The following is a 14,463-nucleotide window of genomic DNA, read 5'->3' as shown; positions in this document are numbered from 1 at the left end:
AGGCAAGACATAAGGGTAACTACAATGCCCCTTGCAAAAAAGCAACAATATTAGTAATAGGTCGCCCCAACGATGCAGGATTTATCACTTGTATAACAGCTTTAAATATATTTTGTGAATAAAAACTATTTTTTTCCAAACATTAGTATCTGAAACAAAATATGAGAATACACATATTTTACTGTCTAATACATAGTTTTCAGTAGTGGTATGCATATATTAATTAAAGCCAGCAAAAAGCTTGTAATCTAATACGGTGGACTTCACATAGCAGAGCTACTTACAGACAGCTGTGTAGCAACCAGTAGTTCACAAGCTGCTCATTGGAGAAGGCTGATTTAGAACTACCATGATCAGAGACCTGGTGAGTGAGCTCGGACGGTAGTTGTTTTCAACTATAAACAGTATTGTTTAGAGCGACGAGTATTCCATTTGGAGCATTGAACACCTACATTTATCTGATGGGTTGGGCTGGTCCATGGGCAAAGGTCTGCACGAACGGTAACACTGAAACATCATAACCATCCAGTACCTGATTTTTGACACAGCTGAGCAGATGCAGTTTTCAATGATCTAGCTATAGTCGACTTAGTTTTTATTTGGTCGCATTTGTTGATTCTTTTGCCTGACATTTCTGCACATTAGTGTTTTCCACATGCATCTGGAATTGAAAACAGCTCTGTTCATTAGCTTTTAACAGAGGTGCATGCAAAGGTTAGAGAATAATGGAAAAATGCCAGATGCATAGGATATCCTAAACGTGTAGGTTTCAGCTGAAACAATACAACTTTAGATGAATGATTGCTTCCACTCTCGGGTAATGAATGACACTCCCACAGAGTTCTCGGCAATGCAATAATAACGTTGTGCATTATGGAGCCATGACCTTCAAAGATGTTACAGTCAATCTACCTTATTGATTTCTCAGAAGTAAAGCCCAATACCACACCTTTACAACACACTTTCTTGACACGCACGTGTTCACCACACTCAAAAACAAGCATTGGCAACGCCAATAGGACCGATGTTGGCTGCCAGCAGTTTGACTTAGTCAATGCTTGTTTTATTATGTACTGATTTCTGCATACATTGTTGTTGGGAAAGCTGCTGGGCTGTCATCAATCTTAAAAAAAGCTAAAAGCATAGCACTACCAAGCACTTAACAGAACTACTTTGTATGTGGAGGTGTTCCCTGTGAAAGGTTAGACATCCATCACTCACAGTGAAGTGCCCTCTACTATGTGCTGGAGTGTGTGGAAGAAAATGTGAATGACACATTAACATATGTATTTGTAAAGTGCGCTTTCACCCAAGTTATCGTGGTGCTGAATAACAGATGTTTCTTGTTACTCAACTCAATGGTTCTCCTTTTATCTGAAGGACGAAAGACTGAGTGGGCCCACCAGGATTTGAATCTGTGATCATGAGGTCAGACACAGACCCCTACAGTGGATGCATTAGCCCACTAAGCCACGAGACCTGACTTACATTGACATTAACAGACCAACAGATGAAATGGTCTGGCTCAAAGTCCTTAAATGCAAGTATATTATACACATAATTTTAGTATAATTAAAAGATGTTTGGTAATGTCAGACCGAAAAAAAAACGCATTAAGCTCCCTTGCCTCTCTTACGATGCTTCAATAAACATTTGACAAACTTTCATCTGACTCACTAGGTCAAGGCCCCATGTCAAATGTTTTCTTCCTCGTGCAATTTTCCACCACCTGCGAGGTCTCCCATTTGAAAGGACTTCAGTTAGGTTAGTCGTTAGAAAATTGTTTCGTTCACCCTCCCCCCTCTTTCTTTTGTTGTATTTTCTTACTGTTTTTACCATCTCATATGTATGCACTATGAAGTAATGTTATGTAATATTCCACTTTCATATTATTTGGCCGTCATTTTTTTTTATCAATAACGTTTCTTTAAACTTAAAAAAAGACAATTATTTGGCAGAAAGAAAGTTCAGTTACATCCATGATGTAAATCATATCACTTCCATTTAGAAATTGAATTTCAGCATGTATTACGAAGACAGTACCTTTGTATTTTAGCATTTGCTCTGAACTTGGTTCAACCACATCGTTGTGAATTGTAACTCCTGGATACTTAGCCTGTATGTGTGATAACATTTGTAGGTCGATTTCACCTAAAAAGAGAATGAAACATCAATATAAGGAGGACATAGAATCATTTAGTAACATTTCCCAATAAGAACATCCAAATTATTCACGTACTGTTAATAATTCATACTTACATTATATTATTTACAAAGTATTTTTACTACAATATTACAAGGCTCACTGGTAACTTTAGGTAAAGGATATGAATAATATTTAATACGCTGTAGAGGTGTCCATAAAATTATCATTGGGGAGCAATGGAACAGCAAAGGTGCCCAAGAACCGACTGGAAAAAAGGAATGTAGACCCTATGCACTTCTGTAGTAAATTGGGGTTCAATAAGCTCTTCATCCCTGGACCCCCATAACACTGCACCGGTTGCCCTAAAAATTGCCACGCCCTTTTACAGTGAACCACAAGTGATGAGTATCTTGATACATAGGACTGAATGGTTTACAGTGGAGAATTGTGGCTCACCGATTAGAGCGGCAGACCCTGAGCCAGAGGTCTGTCCCGGGACCAGGGTTCAATTCCCGACGCGGCAGGGTCTTGGGCTCAATGATGACGGACTCGATAATTCTTGCCTAGGTGTCTACTCTAATCATGGGTCCCACTCTGCAAATCTGGGCAATAGCCTGCTTAATCTCCACAACGGCTCCGAAAGAGCTAGGATGCCTGGCCTCACCTTGGAGGTGCCCAGTAAGGGGCATCTACAAGGAAAGCCAGGAATGGTTCCAGAGCGGTATACAGCGCCAAGATACCTTCTAGGTGATAGTGTGCTTTACAAATATACACACATTTACATTTACATTTACATTGAAACATTGTGTGCCTCATTATGAGCGTCCTGATCCCGATGTGGTCAGTAATGCAGAATTTGATGCATGCACCACTTTCAGAGCAGGGTTCATCAGTTCAGTAATGGCTCCAATGTACCATCTCCTCAGGGCTAAACTCCCCCAAGAAACCTTTGATTGATGGACTTACATGGGGGTGCTAGGCTCACATACTGGAGAAGGCTTGACAATGTAGACACTGTTTCTCATCCACCTTCTATCTGCACAGACATAATGCATCTTCCCTCCATGGACACCCTCCACTCCTCTTCATTTTCTGAGCACCAGAGTGGAGAGGAGAAACCTTGATTAACAGTAGCTCTTGATGCGCGTTAGCCTGTGACGTTACGGACACCTAGCTCTAGTAGCTATACTCAGGCAAATGCACAACATATACTCAGGCAAATGCACAACTTTGAAATAAGAGGGATGAGGTTCTGATATTAAATGACTGAACAGTACTGCTGAGAGCCCGAATTGTAAGGTGGATGTTGGGGCCGGTGGGCGATTGGTACTTTCGACTACTTACTCAGGAAAGAATCAAATACTTGATGTAACATGATGATGCAAAATCTAAAGGCTTAGGCCTCACACAGCACATGTATTCTACAGGATACATAGATCCATGGAGTACAGCATCATACAGTAGTGGGATCTCCCAGGAGCTCCAGGCCTTACACACTCAGGCATTACACAGCACAGCTACCACTCAGGAGATGAATTTACTGCATGAAGTATCATGTAAAAGAGCTCCCCAATGGGTTACGCTGATTTTACAGATGTTCGCTCCAGACACTAACACCTTCCCCGAAGACCACACAGATCTTACATATGATAGATTTCAAAAACCAAATAATAGCTCAGGTCTCACAAAGCATACAGGGTGAGGTTTCACACAGTGGATGTAACCTTTAAATGATACCAACATATATGAAAAGCATTGGCAAAGCCAACAGGTGACATCTTTGGGACCTGTTGGCTTTGTCAACGGTTTTAGCCATGAAGCACTGCAACCCCAATGATGTGCTGCATGGGTAAAGACATTATTTGAAAAAGCTTTCGATGTGGGCGGCTGCATCAATTTGTAGGTATGCTTGACTACAAAATGACACAGCAGCTGTCATTGGTAATTAAAAATAAAAATAAGCCACGCCAAAGGGTTCTATTTTTAATGTGGGGGCAACATGGGGGCACGGATGAGGGGTCTAAGCAACACAGGTCCATAAATGGAGTTTTAAAAGTAGTTGGGAGGAAGTAACATGGGTGTGTACGTAACACGGGGAGGGGCGATTGGGGAGCAGAAGCAGCATGGGGGCAGGGGTAGTGGGAATCAACATGAGATTACAGATGGGCGGATCCAATGCGGAGGACATTGTTGGGAGGTCAAAGGGGTGAAAGACAGCAATGTGGAGCATGTGGGAGAAAGCGTACAGGTGAAACAGCAACACAGGAGAGTTAGGGAGGAGGACACAGAGAGAGGAACAAAGTGCGGAGCGGGGAGAGGAGAAGCACATGAGAGAGAAAGAGGAAAAAGACATGCACTCTCCTAGAGTGCTTAAACAAAAGGGAAGAAGTGTAGCCTGAAAAAAGTGAACAATAGGACATAGTAAGTCATCCGTGCTCCAGGGATGGGAAACACAAGGAAAGAAAAGAAAGCTCACAGAGCTAACGAATAAGCTAGCAAATTGGAGTGATTTTTAGCGGTTAGAGGTTTATGCTTCCCACGTCTTAGCTTTCCCTGAGGTTACAAAGGTTTTCAAGTTGTTCGTTTTATGCAGCAGAGCTATCCTTCATGTTGCCGAACTTTTACAGACATTAGATGTTAGACTTAGATTTTAGGACTTCGATTTTAGGATTTTATGACTTAAGTTTTGTAAACAACACAAACATGCAACAACACAAACATTCACAAAGAAAAGATATCATTCGAGCAGCACAGCAGGTTCATATTTCTTCTTTGATGCATACAGAGTATATTTAACTCACAAACTGAAGTTTGACATTTTAGTGAGAAGATAAATAGTAGTCAAGTCTTGACTCTATGTGACTCGGTGGTGGGCAAGCAAGAGAAAGCTGTAAAATCTGTCCTTTTTCCTAAAACTAGATTCCGTTATAAATCTGTCCTTTTTCCTAAAACCAGATTCCATTATAATCCCAGATAGGTATGCCCTGCATTAGAGTCAGATGGGAACAGAAATTCTTCTCAATTAAGACGGAGGTGGCAACTCTTATCTTGGAGGATTCTCAATCAGTGAATAATCCTCTCACTGGAAACCCAATGCTATGTCATCCTTTTAACAGAGATGGTGGGGAGTCCTTGATTGGAGTGTTTAGCAGTTTTCTCGAGAAGTCTGAGAATATTTTGCCACCCTTAAGCTCTAAATCAGCCAGATGCTTGATCAACTAAGTCTTCAGAGCAGGTAACAAGCTGAATACAGACGTCTGTCTCAAAATCAGACAGAGCCAGACTGAACAAGTGATTTTCCCTTTGCTGTTGCCTCGCAAGAAACGCAAAATGATCACGCAAAAGGCCTGAGGAAAAATGAAATTCTTGGAAAGAAACCAGAAGACATTTCTTAGTTTTCAACATGTTAATCCGAAAGTACTTTCCATCAGAGACACAAACTGACTAATTTTTCCAACAAATGATATGTGCCACGTAGGCTGGTTCTCCTCAAGGAAATTAAAAGAAAATCTTTTGATACAGACGATTGCATCATTTTCGCAATGAGCTTGCCTACAAAATGACTCAGCAGCTTTTTTTGGTAACTAAAGGGAAAACAAATCACAAAAGCGTCATCTTTTTAGTGTGTGGAGCAACATGGGGTCTCAGTTATAGCCAGTGAGTTTCAACAGGGACCCCTTTCCTTATCTATTCATTTTAAAAGCCTCTTTTACCCTTAGCTAGCGCCTCGACAATTACTGTGCTCATGCTACAGAATCTTAATATATTTTGCCCTTTTTAGGACTCGGCCTGATCCAGCGCATGTGCTGGTCTGGCCGAGACATTTAGTAGCTGCTTTGAAAAGTGCTACTTTCTCCATGACCAGCTTACTATCACGTGCACAAGAGCGTGCGCACATGCGCGGTATAGCAAGCTGGTGGCCGGCAAGGTAGCACTTGCAGTGACGCGCGGCCACTCGTGTCTTTTTTGGGTTTTTTGTAATCGCGCTAGGCGTGCGCTTGTTTAACGAGCGATTAATTCCAAATTCCACGTAATCTCCCGTACTTTTACTTGTTTTTACCTCCGCAATACAAAAATAATGAAAGGCGGCTTTTTCCATATTGTATTTACAAACAAGCCGAGTTTCAGGGTTTAATACCGGTTTCTTGAGGGAGGCGCAAATGACCACAGGTACTTGGATGAGCGTTCTCCGAAAGACCCCGGTTATGTAGAAAGCAAGATTGGAAAAGCCAATTGGGCAGGCGCAACCGATCCGCCCTTTCCGTTGTAACTGAAAGTAAATTTAACCTTTCCTGCTTGCATGTGAGAGCACTGAGATTTGCATGAAGAGCTGGTCAAGTAAATGAGCTGCTGCAAACAGACTGACCAGGGCACCGGGTGGGCTCCAGAGAGCAGAGAGACCCGAGAATCTGGACTCTGGAAGCCAGCAGCAGCCTGCGCCTCACCCGTGCCTGAGGGAAAAATGATTCCATAATTATTTCAGTTTACTTCATGTTTGTTTGTTAATCTCATAGGCGTCGTGATAGACACGGACACGCCCCCTCGCAGTCCTTATGCTTTTCTGTGCGTGCAAGTAGTGAATAGACACTAGCCGATATGGCCACGCAAGGACTTATGAAGGAGGAGAAGGAGGGGCGCCGCTCTGTGTAGGAAAAGTACGCTGCAGCACACCTTCAATCTATTCTAGCTCAGCGGCAGTGCCGGGAGCTGCTCTCTTACTGAGGAAGCTGTAGAGATCGAATTAAATCAGCAAGGATGAAAAGATACATGAAGGTTTACAGAAGCATGCAGTGGCTGCGCTTTATTACGAGCAGACCCTTAATATGTGTGTAAATACATCTATACACACACCATGAGAGGTGGGGAACAACACACACTCAGACGCAAAGACAGGGCTAAAAGAAAAATAAAATTATTTGAAAAATACTGCCCTCACTCACACACAATGTGTGTGACATGCTTCATCATCGGGTCTGCTTACAATACGCCCCCACGTAGCCATGTAGGGGGCGGAGCATAGGGAAGGGAAACAGAAAAACACTACTACTCAAAACTAAACAAGAAAACAAACAACATATAAGTGACACACAGTGATCACAAATAGGTGTTGTCCGTCCGGACTGGGTAAGTGATAGACTTAAAGTGCAGTTAGATGGTGCTCATTAAAACAGACTCATGGGTACCCGTAAGTACTTTATTCATGGGTCCCAAGGTCAGGATTACAATTAGTGTAAAGGATGTGTAAGTGTTTAGGCAGACAGTCAAGATCCAAAAACACTACTCCTCAAACTGCGATGGCCAACATGTTTCGACCGTTATTCAGTGCCCTCAATTTTATGGGTCACGCCGGTCTTCGTCAGGACAGTCTAACTGTCCCAGTCCTTATATCCCTCTTACCTTCCTTAGGCAATAGATAGAGGACACCGTGTGGAGGGTACTTCCACACCCGTGGATTGTTTTTACTGGAGAGAAAAGTAGATATATTACCAACCAGTATCCAGTCTAATATACTGAAGTAGACAGCATTAATGGTTTCAATTACCATAGTCCCTCAGTGCCCATTGGCTACAATAATTAAAAGCAATTACCAAACACGCTTCAAAGACAACTGAAAAATCACGGTTGGGCATAGAAACACCCAAACCCAAAAGTAACAAGTAAAAATTCCTATGATGCATATCACATCGTTTGATGTAAAGACACTCCACCCACTCGATAGTTAAGGGGCATGAATATCTCACCGAGTCTATTGTTTCTTCAGGCTCGAAATGGCGTCGGCGGGTGAAGCTCCAAAGAACACAACCTGTGTTCGGAGAAAAGGACATATGAAAAGGTCAAGCCATTCCCAAGTTAAGAATGTTCTGCGTGTCAATCCGCTTTGCTGCCTCCTCCTGTGCCCGGAGGAGCGATTATCTCATATAACATATTACCCCCCCGCGACCATACTCAGCTCCAGCAGGGGCCGAGTAGAGTCTGTGATAGAAATTATGCAGAAATACAAGCACGCCATTGCTCGTGTAATCAGCCCACTCACTGTTCTGAAGGACCGCTCCAGCACCAGTCGTGCCCGCACACAGGGATGCCGCAAAGGTTCCGACATGTTGCAACATCCGGGGTAATATGCGTAACTTCACGTCGCCCCTGCCCATTGCAAGTCACGTGAGAGTATGTAAAGAGGCGTCAACACGTGTGTTGTGTTGCCGGGATCTGTAGTTCCAATGTATCATCGGGTCGGAAACCCTTCGACCCATAACATCACGCACATTCCGTGGTATTACCCGCGGTGTATTACAATTGCATATTGGTTTCGTGCTGATTGGTTGCAAGTCAGTACAACCCTACCACACGTGCTGATGAATAAAGGCACGAGGTAGTACACAAACACACGGCATTGATTGCCCAACGGCACTGATTACCCAATGGAGTTGAAAGAATGTACGATATGTGCATAATATATTCGTTTATTAGTCTTGTACAGGGGAGAACAAAAAACGTATTAGACTGAGCCAATTTAAGATTCATTCTCTGTACAGGGGCCCCCACGTGTTTGTAAGTAAATATGAGCCAAGAGTCCCAAAAGAAAGGTTGTGCCTACATACATGAACTGCTTCACGCTAAGGATTGGTCCAAGTTTATACCCATATATATTATACCCATTGGTACTCTTAGATGTCTACTACTACAGCCATTGACAACTCCATTCCACAGTAGATACTATCTGTCTGGACAGGTATAAAATCAGTGAACCGTCTCTTGCTGTAGACTCTTAGGTGAGTCAACGTGAACATTAACACTCCCGGACCCTATATGTGCACCCTCAAACTAGGTAATTAAGGGGATCCTAGGCAACCAATGGAGAAGCCCTTTACCCGCTCCATATCTAAAACAGTGCAGAAGGGTCCCTGGGTGGAGATGGTGACAAGAGATTATGTGGTGATGATGTATACCAATCTAGTCCCCACTGTCATCTGAAGATGACCTCTTGTAATCAAGACTTCCTCATCCCATGTTTCATCTTCCCAGTGCATGCCACGGGATATCATCATTCAAACCGTGTAGGTCACTGCGGAGGCGAAACACCCACTTTTGTTTCCTAACAAAGAGGGCTCTGCTCTCAGCCTGTCCACGGGAGCACACATTAGGCTTCTCTATGACTGTCCACCGCAAATCCTCCACAGTGTGTCCAGCTTCTGTGAAGTGGGTTGTCAGCTTCGCATTAGACCTGCCACATCTAATAGTGCTGCGATGTTCAGTGATGCGGGTGCGAATCTTCCTGCATGTCATCCCCACATATTGTTTTCCGCAAGGGCAGGTGATTAAATATATTACCCCTTGCGAATTGCAATTTGTGTGTGATCTTTGCTCCCATGGGGTTTTCAAACCTAGATCAAGCTGTTTGGAATTGCTCGTAAGGTGGCACACACTGCATGAGCCACAACGATAGTGGCCGGACACCGGGGGCAGACCAGTGATAGTGCCTCCCACCTGTCCACTCAGTGTCCTTGGTCTAGTGTGGACGAGTAAGTCTTTCAAATTCTGGCTTCGTTTGAACGAAAACAGAGGTTTATCCATCTGTATATTCCCAGAGTTCAGAATCTTCCAGTTTTTCAATATAGTTTGCTCAATCTGCAGGGACGCGGTATTGAAAGTAGATACAAATACTGTTTTGTTCACTGGTGGTCTATGGGTCTTGGATAATAAACCTTCCCGATTAGCATTGAGTGCCCTTTTATTTGCTTGTTTCACTATTTTTCTAGGGTAGCCTCTATCATGCAGTTTTGCGGATAACAGGCTAGCTTCTGCAGTAAAATCATTCAATTTAGAACAGTTCCGACGAATCGGAAGAACTGTCCCACTGGTAGATTTTCACGCAGTGAGCGAGGATGGAAACTGTTGAATGCTAGTAATGCATTTTTGTCTGTAATCTTGTGGTGCACCCTAGTCTGTAGGATACCTGTGCCCGACTCAATAACCAGATGCAAGAAAGGTAGACTTGTTGTGGTAATTGTTGAGGTGAAGTGTAGAAGGGGGTTCCTCTGGTTCAACCATTCCAAAAAGACAGTCACAGAGTCGGCATCCCCCCTCCAAATGACCAAAACTTTGTTTATATACTGACGCCACAACCTCAGATTGGACCTCAAGGGGCAGGCCTCGTGGAGGATGGTAGTGTGATCAAATGCCCCCACATATAATCCCGCCAGACTAGGCGCAAAAACGCTGCCCATGGAGGTACCATGGGTTTGCAGGTACAGGGTGTTTTCAAATTCGCAAAAAAATCAGAGTCAGGGCTATCTCTGTCAGGTGTAGAATGAAGGTTCTGGGCGTCTGGTAAGGCCAATCCTCCTGATAAAGAATATCCTCCAATACTCGTAAAGTTTCCCTCTGCGGAATATTGGTGTATAGGGCATCTATATCGAGCCCGATAAGACATTCAGAGGCTGGATCAAAAGGCATATCCTTCAGGAGGTTCAAAATATCTAAAGTAACCCTGAGATAGGCTGGAAGTTTCTGGACAAGGGGTTTTAAATAGAAATCACAAAATGATGATAGTGGTTCCAGTAACGACCCCATCCCAGAGACGATGGGTCGCCCAGGAGGGGGTCGAACGGGTTTGTGAATCTTTGGAAGGACATATAGGTAAGGTGTCTTAGGATGTTTATTCACCAAAAAGGTCGCCTCCTGTTCAGAGATCCAATCGTTAGTCCAAGCCTCCTCCACCGCCGTCACAATTTCCAAGGTAATTTCTTCAGTAAGGTCCACAGAGAGTTTCTGGTAATTCCTCTCATTGGCTAAAAGCCGAAAACATTCCTTTTTGTAGGTATCCAAATCCAACAGTACAGTGGCTCCGCCCTTGTCGGCTGGTTTCAACACAATCTCCCTGCAGTTAGTAAGTTCTTTAAGGGCCTCTCTTTCCAAGTTAGACAGGTTGGAAAACGAATGTGATTGTGATCCCTGCAGTTTTTCCAGACCACACACCAAGGCCTGTTCAAAGGACGCCAGCCACCTCCGAAGGTAACATCGCCAGTTGAGGGGTAAACGTAGATTTGGGGGCGGAACGGGGTATCCCCCTTGAGAGCATCATCCAACTCTCTGTCTTCAAAAAAGACACGCAGACGCAGGTTGCAAAAAAACGACGACAACTCCTGTCGAAGCCTAAAGGGATCCAGTAGGTTGGTGGGAACAAACCGAAATCCTTTGTTCAAAAGTTGTTCCTGAGTCGGGGTCAAGACATGAGAGGATAAATTCACTATCAGGGATTCTACCGGCTTGTTCCGGGTACACTGCCCGATGCCATGCTCCCGGTTACTCTCTGTGTAATTTCTTGATCTTGGTCCCCCCAAGTTACTCGTTTGCCTCTTTGTTTGCCCTTGCCCTTGCCTCAGCCCCTCCCTAAAAAAGGCCCTTGGAAGTTTTGAAACTGGGTTGGTGCGAAATGAGGGATTTGGAAGTGAGGATCCTCAAATACGGGGTTATGAAAAGGAGGGGGGTGGTTGTTGTTGATAGCCCATCATACATCTAGCCTTTTATTACACATGTAGCTTTTGACCCACAGCGATAATGCCACAGGTGTCATCGGCCTGGAATTATGTGGTCCCTAAAGTACACCAGATAATTCGGGTCTGGAGACACCTGACCTGTCGGACACTGCTCCAGGATTCAGGTCTGGGAGGGCCATTAACATGCATGAGTGGGCCATGGAGATGAATGGAGTAGTCTAGCGGGTTCCGGATGTCTGAGAGGTGGGGATGGGCAAGTTGTATGGTCTTGTACGGGGAAGAGCTTCATTCTTCTTACTACCAGTTTTAACGTTATTGCTAGGTATTTGCACCAAAGTGCTCTGTTTCTTTTGCTCTCTCTGCCTCACCCTCCCCTCTCTCTCTAACTTACCCTCCTTTCTTTCCTCTTCACACTGCTCTTCTCACCCTCTGCTCTGCATCCTCCTTTTCACCCTCCTTTTCTCCTCACCCTCCTTTTTCTTGTCTCACCCTCCTCTGCCTCATCCTCTTCTCTCCCAGCTGTTGCCGTCTCTCACCTCTTCACCTCACATAGCTATTTCTTTGCGTCTGCCTCCCTTGTCTATCACATACTCCTGTATCGCTCTCTGATGAGGCTTCATCTCTCTTCAACTCTCCAACTTCTCACTGTGCTTCCACTTCTCCCTCATACTTCTGTCTCCATCTTTTCTTCTGCTCGTGCCTCACCTATCACTCTCTTCCATGGCTTTATCTCACTCTATTCCTCATTACTGGCTCCCAATAAGGGAAAGAATTTTATTCAATGCCCTATGTGTTATACTCCAACCAGGGCCTTGCTTTCTCAGAGCTCAGGGCTGGTTCAAGTCCCAGTAATAAAAAGAATGAGAATGTGGGGCCCATCTTTCCGCTACCTGGCAGCTAAACAGTGGAACGCGCTTCTCATGGACGTTCGGATGGAACAATCTGACAAAATCTTTAGGAAAAAACAGAAGATATGGCTCTTCCAGACATAGAGCCCTTCGGCTCTGCCTGCCCTTTCGATACTTCTCTGTAGCACCCTCTGGTCTTAGCGCGGGGACACACTAGCTAGTGTAACCAGGCGCTTTACAAACTCTTTATTATTATTATTATTATTCGCCCCCTTCTCTTCAACCCACCACCCGCACTTCTCCCTGGAGAAGCGTGGCTCAATGGTTAGAGCAGCAGACCCTGATGCAGAACTCTGGCCCTGGACCAGGGTTCAATTCCCGCCTTGGCAGCTCTTGGACTCAATCTCCCTGGACATGATAATTCTTGCCTCGGTACCTAGTCTAATCATGGGTCCCACTCTGTGACTCTGGGCAATCGCTTGCTTAATCTCCACAACGGCCCCAGCAGCGCTTGGATGCCTGGCTTCACCTTGGGGGTGTCCAGGAGTGGACGTCTCACAGGAAAGCCAGGAAGGGTTCCACAGCGGTATGAATACAGGGCTACGAGACCTCAGGGTAGAAGAGCAAAAAACACAGTTGTTTTTCTTGACCGTGTGCCTCATGGGAACAGTCCAGCCCGAACTACCAAGCCATGTCTTTCCTAGACCGGAATCAAGCATCCAGGACGGGTTTTACAAACACATTTACATCCCCTCTTGTTGCCCCTCCTTTCTCCCTCCCACAATTCTATCAATCTCCCTCCTCTTTTATGCACCATACTCCTTTCAACCTCAACCTCCACTCTCTCCACCGCAGCCATGACTCTCTCCATCTGACTCTCTTTTGGCAGATGTACCTTCACTGCTGGTGCCTATGCAGTAATGATTTTGTGTATGTATAGGAAGTTTGAAATGGGTCCGTACAAGTGGTGGTGCTTGTGTGGGTGTGCCTAAGTGGACCTTACAGTCCTGCTGTCTTGTACCTGATCTTCACTTGCAGCTCTCAACATTTTGAACAGCAGCTGCTCAAGGTCTTGGATATGCCATAGCCAATAGGTCTCGCTTTTGGGACCTTATAAATTGTTAGTTATGCAGCATAATATCCTTGCTGCAACGAAATCAACTGTTGCATGGCTAAGCACTTATAAGGTCCCAAAGGCGAGACCTATTGGCTATGCCAATGCTTGTTTTCATGTCGTTTTATGTAGCGCAAACTAGACCCGAAGGTATCAGAGCACTGCTCGCAAGCACTGTTGAGTTATAAACGTACACATTCATTTTTAATGGGAATACATTTAACATTGTCTGTGTCTAGGCATCACTATCTTTATCCCTTGCAAGTACCTGGGCTATCTGAGCTGTCTCACTCCCATCTCCCTCTATTGGGTATCCTTGGGCTCAGTCATCCACAAAAGTCATTGTTGGACTTGGCCCTTTTTGCAGGGCAGTCATTGACTAAGAGGACCTTGGAGATTGAAAGTACCACTACAATGCAACATTTTACATATAAGTTCGTAATAAATGACACTGCTGCTGAGGAAGACTTAATTGTTAGAATTTAAAAAAAGACAGATAAAAGGCCTTGTTGAGCTAAATGTTCTGCGAGGCTTACACAGAGAATACATTTCTGGGATTATCAACAAATAAAATGTAGACGGAAACTACCAGCAAGTACAATGTAACGTGATGTTGCTTTTGATGCGCATGATGAGCATCTGACTTACATAATGATATTTTCGGTGATTAAAGAAAGGCGAGCGTGTGTGAAGCTCCCTTCAACATTCAGAGTAGCATAAAGACCGATGAAGGGTGTTTAGAGAATTAAGTTAAGAACAGTTAACTGAGCGAATCAGTGGAGGATACAGCCAGGTAAGGCATTACTTTGCACCACAGGGCCCACATCTGGAGAGAAAGGCTCCATTAGAAGTAAATCA

The 14,463-nt window shown here is 44.3% G+C and overlaps 1 protein-coding gene across 4 annotated transcripts in view; it reads right to left on the bottom strand.

Moving 5' to 3' along the window:
* Positions 1-14,463, bottom strand: part of LOC147732926 (histamine N-methyltransferase A-like) — a 196,162-nt gene that overhangs the window by 81,534 nt on the left and 100,165 nt on the right. For all 4 annotated transcript variants that reach the window (XM_086957464.1, XM_086957465.1, XM_086957466.1 and 1 more), the window contains one exon: positions 2,044-2,151. In XM_086957464.1, the coding sequence (XP_086813590.1) occupies positions 2,044-2,151 (108 nt within the window). The remainder of the gene's footprint in view (positions 1-2,043; positions 2,152-14,463) is intronic.

The sequence above is a fragment of the Lissotriton vulgaris genome, chromosome 2_1 (assembly GCF_964263255.1).
Source record: "Lissotriton vulgaris chromosome 2_1, aLisVul1.2, whole genome shotgun sequence".
Classification (NCBI taxonomy): domain Eukaryota; kingdom Metazoa; phylum Chordata; class Amphibia; order Caudata; family Salamandridae; genus Lissotriton; species Lissotriton vulgaris.
Note: the sequence above shows the minus strand (reverse complement) of the source record. Positions and strands in the feature narration are given on the sequence as shown.